General features: G+C 35.2%; 1 protein-coding gene across 2 annotated transcripts; it reads left to right on the forward strand.

Moving 5' to 3' along the window:
- Positions 1-317: 317 nt before the first annotated feature.
- Positions 318-8,158, forward strand: LOC131052680 (E3 ubiquitin-protein ligase MIEL1). Of its 2 annotated transcripts, XM_057987262.2 has the most exons (12): positions 318-960; positions 1,050-1,137; positions 1,580-1,636; positions 4,805-4,837; positions 4,942-5,019; positions 5,117-5,160; positions 6,033-6,073; positions 6,944-7,026; positions 7,132-7,223; positions 7,347-7,416; positions 7,494-7,535; positions 7,681-8,158. In XM_057987262.2, exons 1-12 carry the CDS (start codon positions 899-901, stop codon positions 7,792-7,794), a joined length of 804 nt encoding a protein of 267 aa, XP_057843245.1. In that variant the 5' UTR covers positions 318-898; the 3' UTR covers positions 7,795-8,158. The 2 variants fall into 2 exon arrangements, with proteins under 2 accessions (XP_057843245.1, XP_057843253.1); XM_057987270.1 differs by lacking the exon at positions 318-960 and having other exon boundaries at positions 1,049-1,137; positions 1,308-1,636.
- Positions 8,159-22,525: the final 14,367 nt, after the last annotated feature.

Below are 22,525 nucleotides of genomic sequence, written 5' to 3' on the forward strand. Positions count from 1 at the left end.
TTTTTTTTTAACTTGATAGCCAAAAGATTTAACACAATCAAATCAAAATAGATATTGATACTAATAAGATCTTTTTAAAATTTTGATTAAAAGTAAATGTTTTAATTGAATCAATTATAAATCATATAGTTAATCATAAGACATCTACATAAATAATTTAACAATTACTTTTTTGAAAATTAATTCAACTAAAAAATTGAAAAAATCGCTTTTTTCATCAAGGCTCACCTGAATTTTACATCAACGTCTTTGATCACACTCCCTGATCCATCATCAGAAATGTGACTGAAAATGTTGATGTAGAAAAACAATAACACAATAGAAACCAGAAAGAACAATATCAATAGATTATGAAAAGTTGATGTCATCAATTCAGTTGATCTATGACCTCAAAAATATTATTCTATTCTATTCTCGAAATTTACAATCCCATTTACTATCTTTGACCTCAAAAATATTCTATTCTGTTCTCTTCTCCATAAAACTGGATAACCTGTAAAAGAAAAGGTTTGCACGTAATCCAACAAATCATCCTCAGATTCATTCATTATTAGCGTTCAAGTAACAAGTAACAGAAAGAAGCATTACGCAGTGGGCTCCACTGGCCATTACTCCACATCGACGTGCTCAGCGAAGAGTTGTTAGAAAGAGAAGAAAGAATGTTAGGGCACCATCCACATATCCCTTTTTCATAGCTTTGCCCAATCAGGCAGAGCTCTCTGTGACCGTTGGGATGCGGGAGGAAGAAAGGAAAGAAAGTGAAGCAAAGCCATCTTTCTTCCCCCCTTCCCCTATTTTTAGCGGATGCAAACACAATTAATGCCACAATTCAATACATTGAATGTGATAATATAGGTTACTATTTTCAGTAATCAGTTCCTTTCTTTTCTGCTTCATCATGGGGGAAGAGGCAGAAATGTGGATGCGGGATCGCCTCAGTGCTGGAAGAATGGAGTATGGGTTAGTATTGTGTTCAGTTCTTTGCTTTTCAATTTTCAGGGGTGAGATTATATTGTGTTGGCTGCTGATTATTGGGGGTTAATTTACAGGTGTACCCACTACAGGAGACGGTGCCGCATACGAGCGCCCTGCTGCAACGAGGTGTATCAGTGTCGCCACTGTCATAATGAAGCTATGGTAGGGACTGGGTTTATTTTGCTTGAATTTGGTTCAGAATTTGGGCGTGAACAGGGCGCGGGTTCGAGCCTTGTCGCTTTGGGGATTGATAGGGTTGTTCTGTTTTTTTTTTTTGTCTTTTTATCTGTGTATGGGAAAATGGGAATATTTGGTTCGTTATGTGGTGGCAGTGGTTCCTGACAGTTGGATCAGTGCAAATTTAGCGTTTCATATGGATTGTTTTGTGTTCGATTTCCGTGGAGAACAAGTGCTGCGGATGTGATTTGTGGACGATTGGGGAATTAAATGGATGCGTCGTGTATTGTGTTAGGGCACGCGGATCTGCGGATTCAGGACCAATTAGCTCACTTATTGAAAACCCTGTTTTATCTTTGAAGTGCAAAGGCAGATTTACTATTCTCTAATGTTGTCCGACTTGATCTTTGTTTTTCTGTATGTGCAGAGCCGTTTGTCGAACCCCAAGGAGCGCCACGAGCTTCCCAGAAACAAAATCGAACGGGTGTGTAATCCTTCCGCTCTTTAAATTTGTGTTAGCTGTCTAATGCTTTCATTAAAGTTTTTCTTAGCATCTACCGTGACACAATCAATACGGGAAGAATAGTAGAATTAAAGCTGTTTCAAAATGAACCTCTATCAAGGTGAAGAAAAAAAGAGATTTTTTTTTTACTTTTGATTTTTGTAAAAATTGCTTCAAAATTTATCTATAGCAAGCCTTTTCTAGCCTAAAACAACAGAAACTCTATTAATAATATTCGCCCTGAAAAATATAGAAATTTGTAAAAGATTTCTCTCTTAAGCAACCTTTTTGAGGATGAGGCTACCCCATTAGGCAAGCAAAATAGAGTTTTTTTGAAAGAAAAAAGGTAAACGAATTGCTTCAAAATTTATCTTTATTAATAAAACTTTTATAGCCTGGGAAATTGACAACATATTAAAAATATTCTATCGTTGAAAATGCAAAAATTCATGAAAACAAATCTCTCGTAAGCAGCCTTTGTAGGCTGCAACTGCAAAAGAAAGCAATGAAAACATGTAGTTTAAAAAAAATTGAACTATTAATTGTTATATTTTTGACATCTATTTGACAGGTTCTTATTCTTGAGAAAATGGATCATACATATAAAACATTATAATCTTTCAGATTATTGATTATCCTACTTGGTTGTCTGATGATTAGAAAATATAGAGAGTTAACACCTTATTAGCAGGCTTGACTGCAGATGAAATGTCAAATAAACAGTTAAGCGATATAAAGGCACAGGAAATTTAGCCGACCACTACAAGTCCTTGCATCTGACGGCCATCAGTGATAATGGATGCTATGCGATATCTCCATTCTCTAGTTTGAAACCAATCACTTCACCCCTCAAAGTATTATTTGTACTTATTTTGAGTTATTTCTCATAGGAGATGGGTCAATGTGAATGAATGGGACTGTTAATTTAGTACTCGACACAGTTCATCTGAAAAACTCAAAAAAGATTTGAAATTGGATGCGTTTTTTTTCCTTTCTCATTATTTATTTCATGTATATGCCTCAATGGTCCTTCACTATTTACCTGCATCTCAGTGTACAGTTAAACAGTTCTTCCTCCTTTTTATCTGCATTTACGCTTCTTCATTCCTTACCTGTGTCACATTGTACAGTGAACTCTCTCTCTCTCTCTCTCTCTCTCTCTCTCTCTCTCTCTCCATTACAAGAAATGTTTTTTCCTGCTTGTAACTCCTACCCATAGATGTCCTAGAGTTTAGCAGTGCAACATGTTGATTGCCTTTTTGATTACAGTTGCTTATAAGTATTATATTGTGCTACCACGTGTCCCAATTTGGTTTGACACCAAATATCTGCTTTGTTTGGGGATCCCATTTGTAATCAGTGATTGAGGATGCCTCAAAATATATGAGCCTTCAGGAAAAAAAATGATCTTATTTGGGGTGGACAGATATCTCTGATTGTAATTGTTCAATTCAAAGATTTTCAATTGCGCCGTTGTGGAATATTTCTTGTTTAGCACCAATTCTTTAGATATAGTAGAAGAAAAGATGTAATATAATTAACCTATTATGCATAACTTTTGGGAAAAACAGTGTCACAGATTTTGTGTCTTCAAATCACTCTGTAATCCATTATTCATCATCGAGATCAAGAAATAGTGATTTGACAATACCACGGGAAGGTATTCTAGGCAAAGGAATAACAGGAAATTTCAATGCTAAGCTGTCTAAAGAACTAATAAAATAATAATTTAGTAGAAGAATAAATGATATATTATTATTTTCTTAATTATGGAATTACGTGAGAAGCACCCAAAAATAAAATGTCTAGACATGGGTTACATCTAAAAAAATTAAAATAGAAAGTTTTAAAGTTATGATTCTTTTTTATCATATAGATATATGATCTTTTTTATTATGTTGATCAATGGCTGTTATAAGTGGTGTAAAGCTGAGGGTGTTTTCTAATTTCAATGGCTTCCCTTAATCTTCTTTTGAAATAATTTTTCTGCCTTGCTAAGACCATAGTAACTTCTAAGCAAATGCTGTTCTTAATATAAAATGAATGTTCCACCAATGCTGGTTTGCCCTTATTCATGGTTGATGTCTGCACAGTGTTCCTCGATCCTCATGGTAACCAAACTTGTTTATCCACCATATGGAATTCCACGCAAAGATTCAAGTCATATGAAAGCCATGGTTATGAAGCAGTTATCTCTGATTCTTGATGGATTGGAACAGATTTCATAAATTTTTAACATGGTTGAAATCATGTCTTGATGTATTTTCTCTCTAATATATTTGAATTTTATATTACAGATGTCCTCAATAGAAGAGAAAAAAGCAACAGGGGTGTTCGTAGAGTCTTCAACACTATTGCTATTCGCTTGACATCATCTTGTGTTCCCGAATGCTCTAGCTATATGCTTGTGCCTATACCTATTCCTTTTGAACACCCACATCAAGTGAGCAATTTCCTGGCCAATATACTCTCATCAGACACAAAAAGCTAGCCTTTTCAAAAATTCTGCTTTTTGGGCAGGGTGATTATAAGAAAATCACTAAGAATATGGCCTGTGTGAGTAGCTTTCTTATGCCTAGCTTAGATTTGTATCATGAATGCAATGTTCCCTCTGTCTAGGCTTTAACAGGAAAGAATTGAGTGCTTTCTCTTAAAGGTAATCCATAAACAAATTTGCTATGACTGGCAGCAGTGGCAACCCCATAGCAGCACCTTCCAATTTTTCATAAAAATGGTTTGCTTTAACGGGCTGAAATATGCTCATATGACACCCTCCAGTTCCACACAATCGATTTCAAAATACTAATTTTAATAGATAATTAAAGAAACATTAAATTCTCACAGAATCATCTTGGATAGGAATTCTCTGAGTCTCTTATTCTAAAGTGCGATAAAGAGATATTATGATCGTTTGGTAATGGCTAACACTTTTACGTGAATTTTAGCATTTATTGTTTTTGGAGCCTTTAATGCATTAGAATCATAAGGTTACACTGTCAGAGCTTGCTAGTTAGATCCAACAATGCAATCACAGTGGCCTTTATGGGTAGCCATTTTCTTGAGTTTACCATTACTTGTATGACTTAGTGTTATTATTTTCTGTATACACCATGTTGAGTCTGTTGACCATTTGATCTCTTTTATGGGCAGGTCATTTGCTCCCTATGTGATACCGAGCAGAGTGTGAGTAAACATCTCCCATTTCTTAGCATTTGCAAAAGCAAGATATTCGTTTTTGGTTCCTTGTTTCATTTTATTTTTTTGTTTTGATTAATTATTATCTTCAGGTGAAGCAAGAATGTGAGAACTGTGGAGTTAATATGGGGGAATATTATTGTGCAGTATGCAAATTTTTTGACGATGATGTGAGTTATTTTTTTTTTCTTTATCCCAGGCATGAAAACAGTTGAAACTTGAAGTTATTTGATTTTCATCTGCCTCTACAAATCTTTCATGTTGCAGGTTTCAAAAGAACAATACCATTGTGATGATTGTGGCATATGCAGGTAAGAGGACCTGCATTATTTGTTGCAAGCTATTGGTCTTGCATAATTTTATATCATTTCCATAATAGCTCAAAAACTTGAAGGAGGTAAGAACTTGGCAGGCCTAAAAATTGATTCAGGCTCAAGACTTGGGAAAAACTTGTGGCAAAATTTCTGAACTTTGAAAAACAATTTTTTTAAAAATAATCTTAACATGTATAAAGCTGAATTCACAGAGGTCATAAGTGGTTTTTCAGTTTCCTAGATCTATTTATCAAAAACCAAGTTCAATTCACACCATAGTGACGTATGATTATAAATTACATATCTTTATTAATATTTTACAAATTCCATTGGTGGAAAAAGTGGGCCCAAAACAAATTATATTTTTTGCTTTTTAAAACCAATGTTAAGGTGGATTGTAGGGTCTGGAGGCAGTGTCCCTGGCATGTACCCTGTCACATTTAATGTAGGGTTCAGGGGTGGAGCCTTCTGCTGCCATGCCAAAATGAAGGCCTTTGAGACCACGCGACCTTCATGGTGCATGCCATTTTTCTCTGCAGCTGAAAAACTCTCTAAAATTGATTAATCCTCACCCCAAATTGCACAACTGTGCCCACAAATGAATGCAGACTCTTTAACTTTTTTATGTTGGCCAAGTTTTTTCCCCAAATTCATGAGTGATTGGTAAATACTCACCAACCCTGTTTGGAGCATGAGCACCCACAAGTCAGGCAAATACTTGCTGAGTTATTAATCAATGGTTTCCATGTTTGCATAAAAAACTTTTATTTGATTTTGAGTTCATATTCATTTTCTTAGTTTCCATATGTTTAGTTCCAAAACTCTATATTGTTTCTAACTACCATATTTGTTCTAATTTGGTTTGCCAGAGTTGGAGGGCGTGACAAATTTTTTCATTGCAACAAATGTGGTATGTACCTTTCTGTATAAAAGTCATATCGAGGTCAGGTTGTTTGTGTTTATTCTCTCCCAACAACATGCATAATTTTTTTTTTTTAATTGGATGTAGTTTACAAGTATAGCTCATGTGAGCAACAACTTACAAAGTATAATCAAGATCAAGTCCTAAAAGATGGAAGGGGACCAATATCAAATCATCAGATTCAACAACACATTGATATGATCATTCTAATTTCTACCAAACTGTCCTGCAAAACACGATGAAGGAGAAGATAATTAAATTTAACTTTTGAGGGTTGTCGGAGTTGCAACATGGAGGTCTTGTTATGTTTTTAGAGGCTTCTTGTTCGTACTCAAAACTGTTTGTTTCTATCAGATGAATCTATGATGAATTGCCTACTTCTCTAGGTATTTAGGGGGAAGTGCCCATACTAGCTATAAATATTTCTGGGGTGGCTATATTTCTTGTATGGGAAATTTTTACTGGAACGTCTACTAGAGACTTTTCTTTGTGTTTGACTGTTCATTTAAGCAAGTTATTATTCAATATTCTTCAGTGCTAGAATTGTTCTGTAATAGTAGCAAAGAAATTAATTGAAAAGCCTATATGAGTTTTTTGCATGTAACCCCGTTTTGGTACCTTTGAATAATCTCACAGGGAATGCTATAGAGGTTGGTAAAGTCATGAAGTGCATGATTCTGTAATCAGATGAAGGCATTTAAATGAGAATATTCTAAAAAGATAAGAAATCAATGCTGTATATGATTCACGTGTCTAATCTGTAAATAAAATCCCTTTTTTATACCCTGGAATTGTCTCACAGGACACGGTACAGACGTTGGACCATTAATAACTTGTAGATTTGGAGCTGTTTTGTAGGTTGTTGTTATTCAGTTGGTTTGCAGAAGGCACACTCCTGCGTAGAAAATTCTATGCATCATAACTGTCCTGTTTGTTTTGAGGTGTGTGCCATGCTAGATGCTTGCTATTTTTCTTTCTTTGCTTTGAACTAAGGTTTGGTATCTGCTTGGCTGTAAATCTAATGGATTTTGATGATATATTTGCAGTATCTTTTTGATTCATTGAAGGATATAACAGTCCTGCAGTGTGGTCATACGATGCACATGGAATGCTTGAGTGAAATGAAAATGCACTCACAGTGAGTCTTTAATGGCTTTTCACTTATGTTCTTTTGCCATCTATTTAAAATAGTATTTGCTGAGCTAGCTTCGAAATTTTACTTTTGTGTGGTACTGCTCTCACAAAAATTGATTACATACAGGTATTCTTGTCCAATGTGCTCTAAGTCAGTCTGTGATATGTCCAGAATCTGGGAACGACTAGATCTGGAGGTAGGGAAACTTCTTTTGACAGCAAGCATATGCAAGTTATCTTGCAAGTGGTTTTGACTTGGTGCTTCTTTTTTCAGGTTGCAGCAACTCCTATGCCTTTGGAGTATCAAGATAAGACGGTATTGTTTCTCTTTTGCTTATCACATTTGTGCCTATTTACAACAGAATCAATAACTGTTTCATTTTTTAGTCTAGGTCTAAAGTTGGGTGGTTGTTCTTAAGTTAGCCATATGTAGTTGTAATTATGTTTCATTATTGGTGCAGGTCTGGATTTTGTGCAATGATTGTGGAAAAACCTCTGAAGTCCATTTTCATATAGTTGCTCAGAAATGTTTAATTTGCAAGTCCTACAATACTCGCCAAATAAGGGAGCCCTAACAACTATACTTCAGTTCTAACTACTGCACAAAATTGTGTTGAATGTGGGATGTTAAATCCTTCAGTTTGTCTCGAACAGTATTAAAGCTGTAGCTTCCCTCACTTGCTAGGTTAGTGATTGGTTGATTAAAAATATATGCATACTAGGGCACAATGTGCTGTATGCATAATGTATTCTTAAAGATGAGGTCAATTGTTCATATATTCTTTTTGGGATGCCGAACAGTTGTTATGGAGTTTTTTATTTGCAAGGCCAAATTATAACTGCAAAATCAAGATGTCGATTACATTAAGAGGTCTATCAATAACATTTGGAATTTTTTTTGCCTATCTCATCAATACCAATTGGAATCATTTTCTCTCTTGTTCTTGAGAGTATCAAATGTGTGATGATGTGGAAGTAAGGTGCCCCATTTGATGCTATTATTTGGAGTTAATTATGTTTGAGAAAAGATTACCTTTCTTCATTAGAGTTGTATATTGTTACAAAGTAATTTGAACTGCTCACTCTCCATAAGTTCTGTGCAAGTCTTGAATAATTTCTACGAGATGAATGGAAATTGTGCCATCTCTCTACTCCTGCATTTTGAGGGGTAGAGAATAATTAAATGTTGTCACAGCAATGGTGCAACTATCATATGTCACCTGTAAACTATTGCTTTAAGAGGTAGAGTAGGATGCATGCAAAGGGCACAACAGTACAACATCAACAGTGGAGTATTCTTAACCTATTTTGGGTGTATTTGGAGCCTTGAAGTGGTATCTGATTTCTTGAGGGGTTCACGTGTCTTGAACTTCTGGAAAAATATTAAAAAACTGGGACTGTAAAATAGAAAAGAACTTATAAGCTGTTAATTTGAGTGGATGGCCACGATTAAGTAATACTGTTAAACTCTATGCAGGTAGTCAAAGTGTTATATATTTTGTAAAGATAATGTAGAGTTGTGTGCATATTATGATTTGAGCTCCACACCCCTCCTACCCCACAACTGATAGAACATATATAAAATAAAAAATTATCAAAACATTTCAGTATCTGGTTTTAATAGCCCACGACACTAGAAGGGGAAGCAAAAAATAAATCATATTTCTTATCTGTTACTACAGATCTGAGCCCTAATTTCATAATGATAGTATTTAATTCAAACCTTATCTTTCAATGTAAACCACTTCATCTAACAAGACAATGATAGTATTTAATTCAAATTTTATTTTTCAATGTAAACCACTTCATCTAACAGGACAGACACCTGAAAACCATCTCCTATGCAGCCTCCACATTCAAGCAAGCCACTTGGACCAGATGGTTCACTGGTTTCCTAGCTTGCTCTGCTCTGGCATTGGCCACATGAGGAGACTGAGGACTAAAGGGGGTCCTCAGCTTTGACAGGACCACCCCTGCCATTAGGAGTAACTTCTGCATTTTTAATGTTTATCCCAACAGAAGGAATGGGCTTCCAATTACCAGAATGTGGTCAATATGAGATCCTATTTTGTTTTGGAGGTTGCAACCTATTTGACAAGCTTGGAGCTGTGAAAAGTTTATGTTTTTCCTAAGCTTATGCCTACAAAAATTTGACACAGCTCATTGCTGGTGGAATTTGTTTGACAAAATAGAGATCCCTTTCTCACTAGCATTGACAGATTTTTTCATCTCTTTCATACCCATATTATTATTATATGAATATTATAGAAAAATGAGATACAAAGTGTCGCATGGATCCTCTGATATGCTAAGTGCACGTTGAGAGTATATTTATGTAAAAGAGGACAGGAGGATACAAAATTTCTATAATGAACTCCTAAAGTTGAAAATTATTGCTTGTTTAGTCGCATTAAAAGCCCTGACATCACATTTTGCTGCTTCTGGACCCGTGGAGTTCCTGTCAATAAAGGAATCTTCATTAATCTTGTTTTCCCACAGATAATGCCAGAAAAGTATTGAGTGCTCCTTTAAAGAAAACTCTCTTCCTTTTTCAAAAACAGGCCCATAGGTGAGACAGTTAGTCCCCATAGGTGAGACAGTTATATTCAACAATTGTTTCAGCTTGATCCGAAGAAAAGCTTTCGAAATACAGTAGGAGCTTCATGTTTCTCATGGGAATGATCAATTTTTTTAGATTCCAAGCAATGAAGGTTACTGTACCTGGGTGGAAGTAATCTTTTATTGACCAACAAATAGGTTTATCACACATTTCAACAATGTTAATCATCATTAGTATAATCTGCACATAGGATAAAGGTAATAACATAGTCAAAATCCTCATCTATTTTGGGGAAAGACTAAGAAATGCCAGCATTCATCATCGCCTTTTTAACATTTGTAAGTGATGTAGATGAGATTTTAATAGCAGATCATGGGATCCTTAGAAATGCCAAAGTGCACATTGATATGATATTGATGCTTTTTTAGTTGTAGAAGCAATCTCAAGATGCACATTGAGCATATCCAATTTGCGTGGAAGGGCATTGAGAGTATAAATTCTCTATATTGAGATTATTTCTTTTCACTTTCTTTGAAATGCCATATATGAAAGATTTTTGTAGGCTACAAGATCACTGGATCGTTTGAAATGCCAAAAGTGCACATTGATATGATATCAATTCCAAGATGCACATTAGGCATATCCAAGTTGAGGGGAAAGGCATTGAGAGTTATTTTAGATAAAAGAAGATAAGGGTGCAAATTTTCTATAATAAATTAATATCCTTTTTCCTCCATCTTTCCTCCATCTTTCCTCCGAGAGAAAAAAGATTTGTACGTTAAGCGTTATGTTTCCTCTGCCCTGTGGGTTGTGAACATTCACGTAGAAGTGAAGTATCATTATCATATCTTGTAAGAACTCAAGTGAATAAATGGGTCCAGATTGCATAGCTTTGCAAAGAAATAATGGGCCCTTTTAACCACCATGTTTCTTAATTGTTGTTAATAGGAGGAAAGAACAGTTGTTCGTTCAGCCACTTTGTGCTGTTATTTTCTGTTGCCTGGGTAGTCACAGTCTCCTTTAAACTGAAGTATCATTATTATATTTTGTAAGAAGTGCAGGTCAACTTTATCCATTTCCTCGAGAATTCATGGGTTCTTCACCAACCATATTTCTCATTTATTGTTTCCATGTGTGTATGCTGGGTCCATCCAAAATGAATGGAACGTGATAACTTATTTTTAAAAGAAAATCATCCATGTGTATTCTCCATTATTGTTTGGTATGTTGACCAAGTGAGTTATTATGTGGGCCAACTGGTACCAGTTGGATAAGTATCTCTTGGAACATCTCATGCATCCCGCAACCCGATTGTATTTTATTGTAGCACGGAAAAAGTGGGTTTGATTGTTTTATTAGAGCATCTGCTCACAAAAGCCTAAGCAAAGATTCGATTAAACTGTTGTAGATAATTAGAATAATTCAAAGGAATGTTTTGAAGATAATTGTACTTAGTTTTCTGTGTGAATCCATTTTGCAGTGAAAGATATTTATTGGCTCAGGCTTCAAAGGAGATATATAACGTATTCTTTTGTCATTCTTAGTCACGTTTTTATCTCTCCTAACTAGTGTGTTTTGTAACGGTGCATATCCATTCTTTTTTCCATTATGTTTTGGGCCGCTTTAAATGCAATACTTACACATATCAGTCCATGTCATGTCACCACTGGTTTACAGAGGTTCATTTCTGATCTTTATTTTTATTGTTTATCGACATGGATCTGTTTTGCTTTAGGCTAAATAAATAAATAAATAAATAAATACAAAGTAACTCAAATTAAAGAGTTTGAATCTATAATAAAAATTATAAAAATTTATTTATATTTCTTAGTTTTGCTTTTGGTTTACAAAGTAAATGGAAAATTTTAGAAGCATCATGAATTTAATTTTAAAGGTTCACAATTTAAAAGAATAAAAGTAAATTAATTGTGCATTCTTAGAGATCAAACTTATAAGTGTAGATTTGACCTCATGTAGAGTAATGATTATGTAACTTGAAAGAATGGCTTGACAATTGACAAATTGTTGAACTTCCAGTGATCATGTAATTTGACAGTCTTTAAAACTCTTTTAAGAAATATAATAAATAGTGAGGGTCGTGTTCTCCATAATCAAACTTTGGGAGGATTGACTTTGTGTCGACTTGAATTTCATCATCAGAATAATACCTGCAACATATTAGTTTCACAAAATACAAAGGAAATTGTTATAAGAAATCCAAACTCAACCAATGAAACTACATAAAATTGATATTAAAATAAAAACACTATTTTTACCTTCATGATTTAAGTCTCATTGTGTCCTAACTCTATTGTTCCTAGTTGCAGATGGTGTGCTCTCAGACAAGCACTGATAGCTTCCAAGATAGCATATGAAGAATGAACTGATAACTGTTAGTTAATTGATTCTATGATATGCAATATTAAATGATTATGCTAAATGAGAAAAGCTAAATTGCTTCAAGATTAAAACTCACGATGCATAAAGTTTTCACAAATGATTAACTTGCAAATTCACTTGAAGACTAACTCTTTCTCAACTCAAACTCCCAATTTTATAGACTTTGGGAGGATAAGATGATGTGGCTTGGATCAATGGTCATGATCAGATCTGCAGATTTGGATGGCTGTGAGCAAAGGTGAAGGTTGAGAGAAAGGGGGAAGGAGAAGACAAGTGTCACTCATCTCACCTTGACTGGGTTGCTGATTGAGGGAATCCAAGGATGGTTGGAGAAAATTTAGGCATGAGAGGACAAGTGGACTCAAGTACTTCCTAAGATGTAGGGATGTTGGAGAGAATATAAAAGAAGGTTAAGAAATATGTGTACCTACATAATATTTTGTTAAATTTGAAAGTTGGAGATAAATGATGAACTAATATTTAAGAAATATTAATATCTTTAGCCACATGATTGATGAGTTGGCAAAGGGAAGATGAAGTAGAGATGGAAGAATGAGTTGGAAAAGAGATTAAATAATTAAGAATTATTTAATATTTAAGACTATAGGATAGAAGAATAGCAATTAAATATTAGATATTTAAATGATTGGAGGAATAATTAAATATTAGATATTTAATTAACTGATTAGAAGAATAATTAAATATTTAGATATTTAATTAATTAGAGGAATATGATAGATGAATTAATTAATAAAATATTTCAATTAAATTAATTAATAGAAAGACACGAAATGAAATAAATAAATTAATCTTTTCAAATTAACTATTTAATAGAAGAATAAATATTAAATAAATATAAAATATTTATTTAATTGCTCATAGTCATTTTTATGTGTCTACATTTTGCCCCTCTTTGAAATGATGTCGAGACGACATAGTTTCAAAGATTAAATCAAGTCTTGATAGTGTGCCTGATGGAGATAAAAATCCTGATTGTGTGCCCCCTCGGGAGATTGATCGTGAAATTGTTTAAAAATTTGGATAAGCGATTGATCTCACGATAATTGAAAAGGTCCTTCAATTAAATTTATTTGTGAAAAATAAAATTTTTTTGCCCCATTTTAATAGCATTAATTACCCTTCAAATGGTAAATATAAAATTAACCAAAGGTAATGTTAATTTCATTTTCATCCTTGTCAGCTTGTGAAAAGATTATCTTGGTGAGGTGACAAAATGGTGATCCCGTTGGAGAATCATCGATTTGAGCGTGTTCGACGATATTAGCAACCTCCTGAGTATGGGTATCCGGTATGTACCTTATCCCGAGCCTTTTTGCATCTTGTACAATTTTGCGTGTTTGTTTGGTGCATGTTTGGCTATTTTGAATTTTTTCGATTTTCAGCATCTTTGTTTCGCGCTTTTGTTTTATTTGTTAGCACTTCTGTATTCAATGTTAGCGCTTTTGATTTTGTTAGCGCATATGTTCGTTTTGCTAGCACCTTTGCAATGTATGTTAGCACATCTGTTTTGTTAGCGCTTATGCTTTGAATGTTCACACATATGCTGAATAGGGTAGCACTTATGATTTGTTTCACACATATGTTGCAAGGTGTAGCGCGTTTGTTAAAAAGGTTCTCGCATATGTTTAATTTAGCGCCCGTGTTCAAATAGAATAACGTTTTTTGTGACAAAGATTAGCGCTTGTGCCTCAAATGAATTTTTGTGATGTTGCTCATGTTAAAATTCACTTGGATGATTAAATTTCGACATTGTGATTTGATAATGTTGATTGATAGGAACTTGATTGATTGAAATTTGATAATGTTGATTGATAAGATAAACGATTGATTGATAAATTAGCTCTAAGAAACTGATGTAGTTTCTGATGAAGAACATAACAGAGTTTGATTGAACTCATTGATTGATAAAAAATCATGATTTTTAGGTTTAAATTGATTTGATAACCCGATTTGCTTCATTTGAAAAGATTTATCAATTGTTGATGTGTAGTTTAGCGATCTCTTTGAGAGATAGATAGATTATTGATAATTGATCAAATTCTCTTGGTAAACAGGAGAAACTTGATGTTCTCCACTATCGGGAGAAATTCCCGGCTATGCGCCACTTAGTGCCAAAGCTTACACAGGCTAAGGTGAGACATATAGATGCCTGCGGATTACGCCACTTGTTATACATGCTTGATATTACCCATAATAGGGGATTGTTGACAAGTTTAGTCGAGAGATGGCATAGCGAGTATAACACTTTCCACCTACCCACGAGTGAGATTAGTGTGACACTTGAGGATGTCTACAGGATTTTCCACATCCCAGTGACCGGTGAGTTAGTCTAGTACGATTTTCAAGATCATGGAGGGACAGAGGCTTGCAGAGCCGTATTTGGTGATGAGAGCATTTCAAGAGGAGAGATCCGATGGGAGGATATAATTATGTATTACGAGACTCTCCTTGTGATTCTTGCAGGTTTGATTGGGGGATTCATCTGTCCAGATAGGAGATCTTGAGGTTTTGCTGTTGGTTGGCGTGAGATTCATTAGAGCATGATGCAGCATTAGACTCGATATGCGTGGGGTGTTTGTATGCTCGCTCATTTGTATCATGATCTTCATCAGGTTGTTTTCGATGAGAGTGCTAGTCTGTCTACAGGATGCACACTTTTGCAGATCTGGTGCTGTGAGCACATTTCTATTACGCGACCTATTCATCATAGAGTTCATGGTGAGAGGCAGCCATATGTTTATCTGTATGCAGGTATCCTTACTTAGCATAAGCTGGGTAAGATGGAGTATTGGCGTTGGGTTCTTGATTCACTAGATAGTGTTATTTGGAGACCTTATATCGATTGTGAGCCATGGATGGATGATGCACATACATTACCATTTATTATGCAGAGTAGATATCTCATTGGTCAGACTCCATACATTGTTGAGCGACAGTTGATTAGTCGCATTCTGAGACAGTTTGGTATCATTCAGCCAATGCCTATTGGTGTCGCGATATATGCATGACGGTATAGGGATAGGCGAGATTGCGGACCTTCTTTTTCGTTTGAGATAGCACGTGCAGAGTTTCTGGCCACTCCTAGGGTGGCTTATGATTTGAGATTACACATTCTAGATCCTGGGGTTACTACAGATTATGCACAATACATACTTGCACACCCGTTTCCTCCTCGTATTACGATCCAACAAACCCTCCTCACAGCTCAAGAGATGAGGATGACAATTCAGATGATCCAATTATCAGGAGATAGAGACAGAGACAAGAGCTTAGAGCTGCTCAGGAGGCCAGAGGTGATGGAGACGAGGGAGGAGACCCAGATGAAGAGAAGGTCGATTAAGAGTCCATGGAGGACCATTTGGACCGGTTCACATGATTGGGAGACCACTTCCTATGGGTGGGAGAGAGGTAGGATGGATTGGGAGGGATATTGGCAGGGCAAGGTTGAGATCATCGAGAGGGTTACCCTCTATGGGAGGAGGCATGATGACTAGACTGAATGGGGTTTGCGGGAGAGGCATTGACTTTGGTTAGATTTAGCCAGACCCTAGGGTTATTCCAGCTCATGGTGGAGAGGATGAGGATCCAGAGGATCATGTTCCACTTATTAGATGATGGGTTTTGAGAGCTACTCGGATTGAGATTCCAGCAGGTGGACAGGGAGGTGGAGATGAGGGGATTGGGGTTCATGTCCCTTAGCAGTATGTGCCGGAGTAGGAGACCGTGGATAGTCTTAGAGTACAGATAGATCATCTTAGAGCACAGGTACAAACACTCATGACAGAGAGACATGGCTATTAGGAGACAATAGGATACTTAAGGTCTCCTTGATCATATTCAGTAGGTTGGATCGGGCACTCTCTTAGCTGATACTATTAGAGCACTATTTCAAGCCGAGAAGGAGACATCACAGTGGTGACGATTATATGAGGATTTAGTCGCAGAGAGCCAGAGAGTAGGTAGCTATCATATCATTGTGAGGATGGATACTAGCAGCGGTGGAGTCAAGGGACCTCCTCAGAGGAGTGGTGATTGTGTGAGACAGGCATCTGGAGGATCTTCTCGCCCACAGCCACAAAGACAGATAGAGTCAGGTGGTAGTGGTACAGGACAACCTTGACTTGATTTATATTGATGAGGTACTTGTATTTTTGATCCGATATCATTGTATACTTGGACTTTTTATTGTTTTATGATGATCTATATGTAGACATGGACTCTATATGATGATCTTTTATTATGCATGTTACTCTATATTATGATGATCTATATATGATGCAATGATGATATTTTCTTTTCCTTTTAGTTTTTATGATAATGATCTATATATGATGCAATGATGATGGAAATGACCTGCTTTTGATTTTGAAAATGCAAATGAAAAATGATTATTAACTTAAATGATGTGAATGAAATGATCTATATGCAAATGAATGATTATGGAATATGTTACTCAAATGTTTTTGATGTTTTATATGTAATGTTTATGAATCTAAGTGCAAATATGCAACTAAATGATCTTAATGAACTTCAATGATCCTAATGCAAATTGTTTTTGTTTGTCTAAGTATACTCGATCTTTATTAATGACCGTTGATTTATGAATTAAATGAAATGCTTATAATGCAACGAATAATGAGCTAATCTAGAAAATGATCTAAAAAAAATGATACTACCATTCTTCATATGCGTGTCTTGTAACAGTGCTTGATTTCATCATTGAGCTTTAAAATGTTGTAAGAGAATACAAACAACTTGACATAATGATCCAAGATGACCTAAGTATTTCTTACATGAATTTTGATATAGAAAGTTAATACAAGCAACTTGATATAATGAATCAAGCTGGCTTGAGTATTTCTTGCAGAACAGACAAGGATTATCTCCTTTCATGCATGACTCAGAATGTCCTCTTTGATCTTTTGCCGATCATATCCTTAGAAAAGTAAATACCTTAATAAGAGATAAACCACAGACAACAATTAAAGAAAATAATCATGCCCCATCATAGCTTCTCTAGTCATGGACATCCTTGAGTCGCATAGAGTACATGATTTAGCAATAAAATCAAGATATAAACAATGAATCTTGTATGTCATTCACATGTTCCCATGGTCATCAACTGATATAATCATCTTAATGAATGATCATTGATAATATTTTGTTACTTGCTGGTTGATTCTTTGTTTTTTGAGTTTCACGATTTAGTTGTCATGAAATGCCTTGACCTTCATTTGTTGCCTTGCTATCTGTTTCTAAATCCTGGGTGTTTTTGGTTTTTCTAAGTTTTCCGAATGTTTTGAATTTTTTAAAAGATCACCTTTGCAAAAGGAATTAGGATTTTGCCCCCAACGGAAATAAAAATTTATTATGGATGTATGAATTTATCAAAATCCAAACCATGGCGGGATATAATGCAGATCGATTGATTTTGATAAAATCTAAGACAATGACTATGACAAGTATGTCAAAGATTGATAATTATCGGTAAGCTACATATTTTATGGTAATGCTTCAGAGCAATGGATGCGAAAGATGAAATGGATGAGCTAAGATAGATGGTTGTGATAGATGCGATAGGATGGAGTAAATAGGTGTGCAAAGCAATCTCATAGATGGAAGAACTCACTTTTTAGATAGCGCCTGTTTACTAGGTTTTCACTATCTAAATTTATTGCATTTTTTTCATATTTTGATTTTTTTTTGGTTATTTTCTACTGTTTTATGCTTTTTATGGATTTTTTGCTTTTTACTTATTTTTTTCAAGACTTTATATGCTTTTATTGATTTTTTCCAGGACTTTTATATCTCAAGCATATAATTTATTGAGATGGATAGAATTGATAGGTTCATCAAACCAATCACCTTTAGAGGTAGATAACTTTTATGCTCCTGAGCCATATGCTGCTACTATGACAAAAGGACCTAACCAATCTGGTTCAAATTTACCCTTCTTTTCTCAGTCTTGCCGATTTCTTGGATTCTCCCTTAGAACTATATCTCCAATCTAAAAAATGCATGGCTTGACTCTATGATTATAACTTCTTGCCATTCTATGTTGATATACCTTCAAATGATATGTTGTGTTTTGGCAACGTTCCTGGATCAACTCAAGTTCTTGAAGTCTAGAGACTCGTTGTCGTTCTTCTGGTATAAGACCTTTCAAGGAAACTCGTAGAGAAGGTATCTCCACTTCTATTGGTAATATGGCTTCTGATCCATAGACTAAACAATATGGAGTTTCCCCCGTTGGTGTGCAGATGCTAGTTCGATATGCCCAAAGAGAAAGATTTAGCTGAATATGCCAGTCTTTTCCAGCTTCATTGATTGTTTTCTTCAAGATTTTCAAGATAGTCTTGTTTGATGCCTCAACTTGACCATTTCCTTGTGGATAATATGGAGTAGAAAACCTATGTTGGATATGGAATAGCTCACATAGTTCCTTTACATCTTGATTCTTAAATGGTCTTCCATTATCAATGATAAGGGTCATAGGAACTCCATAGCGACATATTATATAATTCAAGATGAATGATGATATTTGTTTTCCTATCACTTTTGTCAAAGGTACTGCTTCAATCCATTTAGTGAAATATTCAGTAGTAGTCAGAATGAACTTATGTCCATTAGAGGATGAAGGATTTATCTTACCTACCAAATCAAGGCCCCATTGAGAAAATGGCCATGATCCTGCCATAGGATACAATTCTTGTGCTGGTGTGTAGATGAGATTCCCATGGATCTGACATTGTTTGCATTTCTTGGCATATGTGAATGAATCTATCTCCATAGTAGGCCAATAGTAACCCATATGAAGAAGTTTCTTAGCCAGTGTTAATCCACTTGAGTGTGTGCCACAAATACCTGCTTGAACTTCATTAAGAACTTTCTCAGATTCTTCTTGTTCGAGACATCTCAATAAAGTGCTATCTAGACCTCGCCTATATAAGGTATCAATAATAATAGTATAGCAGGATGGCTGACTGATAAAATTTCTTCTTTGATTGTGGGATAGGTTAGGAGGAAGGACATTCTCTTTTAAGTACTGATAAGTTTGGCCGTATAAGGATTGATTGGTTCTCGATATATGGAAAATCATGTAGGTATGCTGGGATTGAATGGTAGGGGTTAGGATATCTTCCACTAGGAATTTGTAACGTTGTTGATTTTCTCAATTTTGCAAGAGAGATGCTATTGTAGCCATTGCATCTGCTGCTTTATTCTCATTTCTTGGGATCTGATTGAATGATACTTCTTCAAAGTGTTATTTAAACTCTTCTACCAGCTGTTTGTAGGGCATGAGCTTGTCATCCTTAGTTTGATAGTCATCATTTATTTGGTTGATGTTAAGATGTGAATCACCATAGACATGTAATTTCTTGATATTCCATTCAATAGCCATTTTGAGCCCAATTGTCAATGCTTCATATTCTACAATATTGTTTGTGCATGGAAACCATAGTCTATATGATTTTGGAATTGTGTGTCCCTGAGGTGTGATGAACAAAATTCTTGCACTTGATCCATATTGTGTATAACAACCATCAAAATACAATTCCCAAAATTTTGTACTTATTGCCAGAATGTTTGCATCAGAAAATTCAATGTGCAATGGTATGTCATCTTGTAAGGGTGCTTCAACTAATTGATCAACAATGACCTATCCTTTGATAGTTTTTCGATCAACATACTCTATATCAAATTCACTCAGTATCATAACCCATTTGGCTAGTCTACATGTCAAAGTTGACTTGTTCAACAAATACTTTAGTGGATCTATCTTTGCTATCAGTTTCACAGAATGAGTTAGCATATAATGTCACATCTTCCGAGTTGCAAATACAGCTGCTAGACATGTTGTCTCTATTGATGTATAATTCAATTCATAGCTGACAAGTGTTCTACTGATGTAATACACCACTCTTTCTTTTCCTTCTTCATCATGTTGTGGTAGGAGAGCACCTAATGATACATTTGTTGCTGAGATATAGAGTAACAATGGTTTCCCTTTGATTGGTGATACCAGTACTAGAGGATTCATGAGATATTCTTTGATTTGCATAAAAGCCTCTTCACATTTCTGATCCCATTTGAATGGAACATTCTTATGTAAAAGATGAGTGAATGGATGACATCTATCTGCTAATTGAGAGACAAATCTTCTGATTGATTGCAATCTTCCTTGTAAAGATCACAATTGACTTATGTTCCTAGGTAACTCCATTTCCATGATAGATTTGACCTTTTCTAGATCTACTTCAATTCCATGATCTGATATTATGTACCCAAGAAGTTTTCCAGAGGTTACTCCAAATACACATTTCTTTGGGTTTAATCTTAACTGGTACCTTTCAAGCCTATCAAAGATTTTGCCCAAGATGTTCAAATGTTCTTGTCTTGTATGAGATTTTGCAAGTATATGTTGGCATTCTACACTCATAAGAGAATAGTTGATGTTTTCATTGATGGCAACCAACTGACAACCAACCGAAAATAGGTTTCTACATGCACCGACAAACATCAGCACTGGCAGGTGCTTACACCGACATTCAGATTACATCGGCACCAAAGTATACCGACACTCAGGTCGACATGGGATGAACTTTTGTTTATTGTAATATAATTATCTTTTGTAAGCCGACTTGGTATATTGTAAAAGACTCATATATGTATGAGGTCTTATAGATCATTTTGAAATGAAGAAAATGTATGGTAGAAGATAGTTGTTTAGTGATAGCAAAGGTTTTTGGTTAAGGTATCTATTTGAGATTAAACCGGTACTAAACCTGGCATTAGAGATGCTGTTTTGAGCAGTACATTGTATTGGATTTAATTATCCATTTTGTAGTCAGTGAGACTCTTCATTGAGCAGTGAGCTCCAGGCTGTTGGCCTCCCTGCATGTGCATGCCCCTTATTGTAAGTAGTATTTATTCATTTGCCAGTGAGTAAATATTGTGGGTCACAAATCCCACTGAGGTTTTTCCCACACCGAGTTTCCTCACTAAATATCTTGTGTTATGGTGTATTTCTATGCTATCTCTATTATTTGTGTTTACTGCATTAATTCTTGTTTACTGGTACACTGTTTTAGGTTGCAAAGTTATAAATAAGTTTAAATATTCATTCAATTGGTTAGACACTGATTCACCCCCCCTCTCAGTGTCTTTGGGACTGCCATGGAATCTAACAATTTGTAACAGAGCCTAGTCCTCTATTTTCAAAAGCCTAACAACTTGAGGGAGATTCTGAAACCGGTACAGATGGAGAACTTAAAAAAACAGTTGGAAGGAGCTCTTGAAGATTTTTATGCAAAAAAATTGAATTATATCAAACTTGAAGATGATTTGAGGACTGCTAAGGAATTCATCAAAGGACTTCAGGAGAACCTAGTTATTGCAGAAAATAAGAGAAAGGAACTTCATAAGAAAATGCAGAATGATGATGATGAAAAGGAAACTCTTAGAGACATTGCAAATAAGTTAAGGCAAGAGAATGGTAATATAAAGAATGAAATGCAAGATATGACTATGAGGTTATGTAAGGATATTGAAGATAGAAAGAAGAATGAAGAAGACTTGACTAGGAGACTTAATGATGGAGGAAATGAAAATCTGAGACTCGGTCATGAAATTGATATGCTAAAGACAAATCTGATTCACATGCAACATGATAAAGATGAGCTTGTGAGACAAATTGGAATTCTGGAAAATGAGTTGATCATTGCAAATGAACATAGACAAATTCAAGAAAAGTTCAGAAAGGCTTGATGACATGCTAAAAAGATAGAAACCTGATGGAGATACAATTGGACTTGGATTTGAAATTGGAGAAAGTTCCTGTACTACAAATAATCAAGATCAGAATAAACCGGTAAGACAACCTAATGCTTATAAATTTAATGGGAAAGGTTTCAATTGCAACAAATATGGTCAAAGAGAAAATCAGTGTAGATTTAGAAATAATCAGAATACAAACTCACCCACTGGTCAATGTTCCAAATGAAACAATGTTGGTCATAATTTAGAAAATTGCCGAATGAATGTGAAATGCTATGTTTATGGTAGATTTGGGCATTTATCTAATCAATGCAGATCACAAACCGGTCAAGGATATGGAAAAGCTATTCAGAGGAATAATGTAACTTGTTATGCATGTAACAAGATTGGACATATTGCAATATTTTTTAGAAGAAAGACTATACCGACAAACAATAAAGGATCTAGTGTGAAGGGAAAAGAAAAGGTAAATGAAATAAAGAAAGATTTTTCAAAACAATGGATTAAGAAGGCAGATCAGAAAGTTGATGAATCTATCTCTGCATCGG

This window comes from Cryptomeria japonica, chromosome 8 (genome assembly GCF_030272615.1).
Source record: "Cryptomeria japonica chromosome 8, Sugi_1.0, whole genome shotgun sequence".
NCBI lineage: Eukaryota > Viridiplantae > Streptophyta > Pinopsida > Cupressales > Cupressaceae > Cryptomeria > Cryptomeria japonica.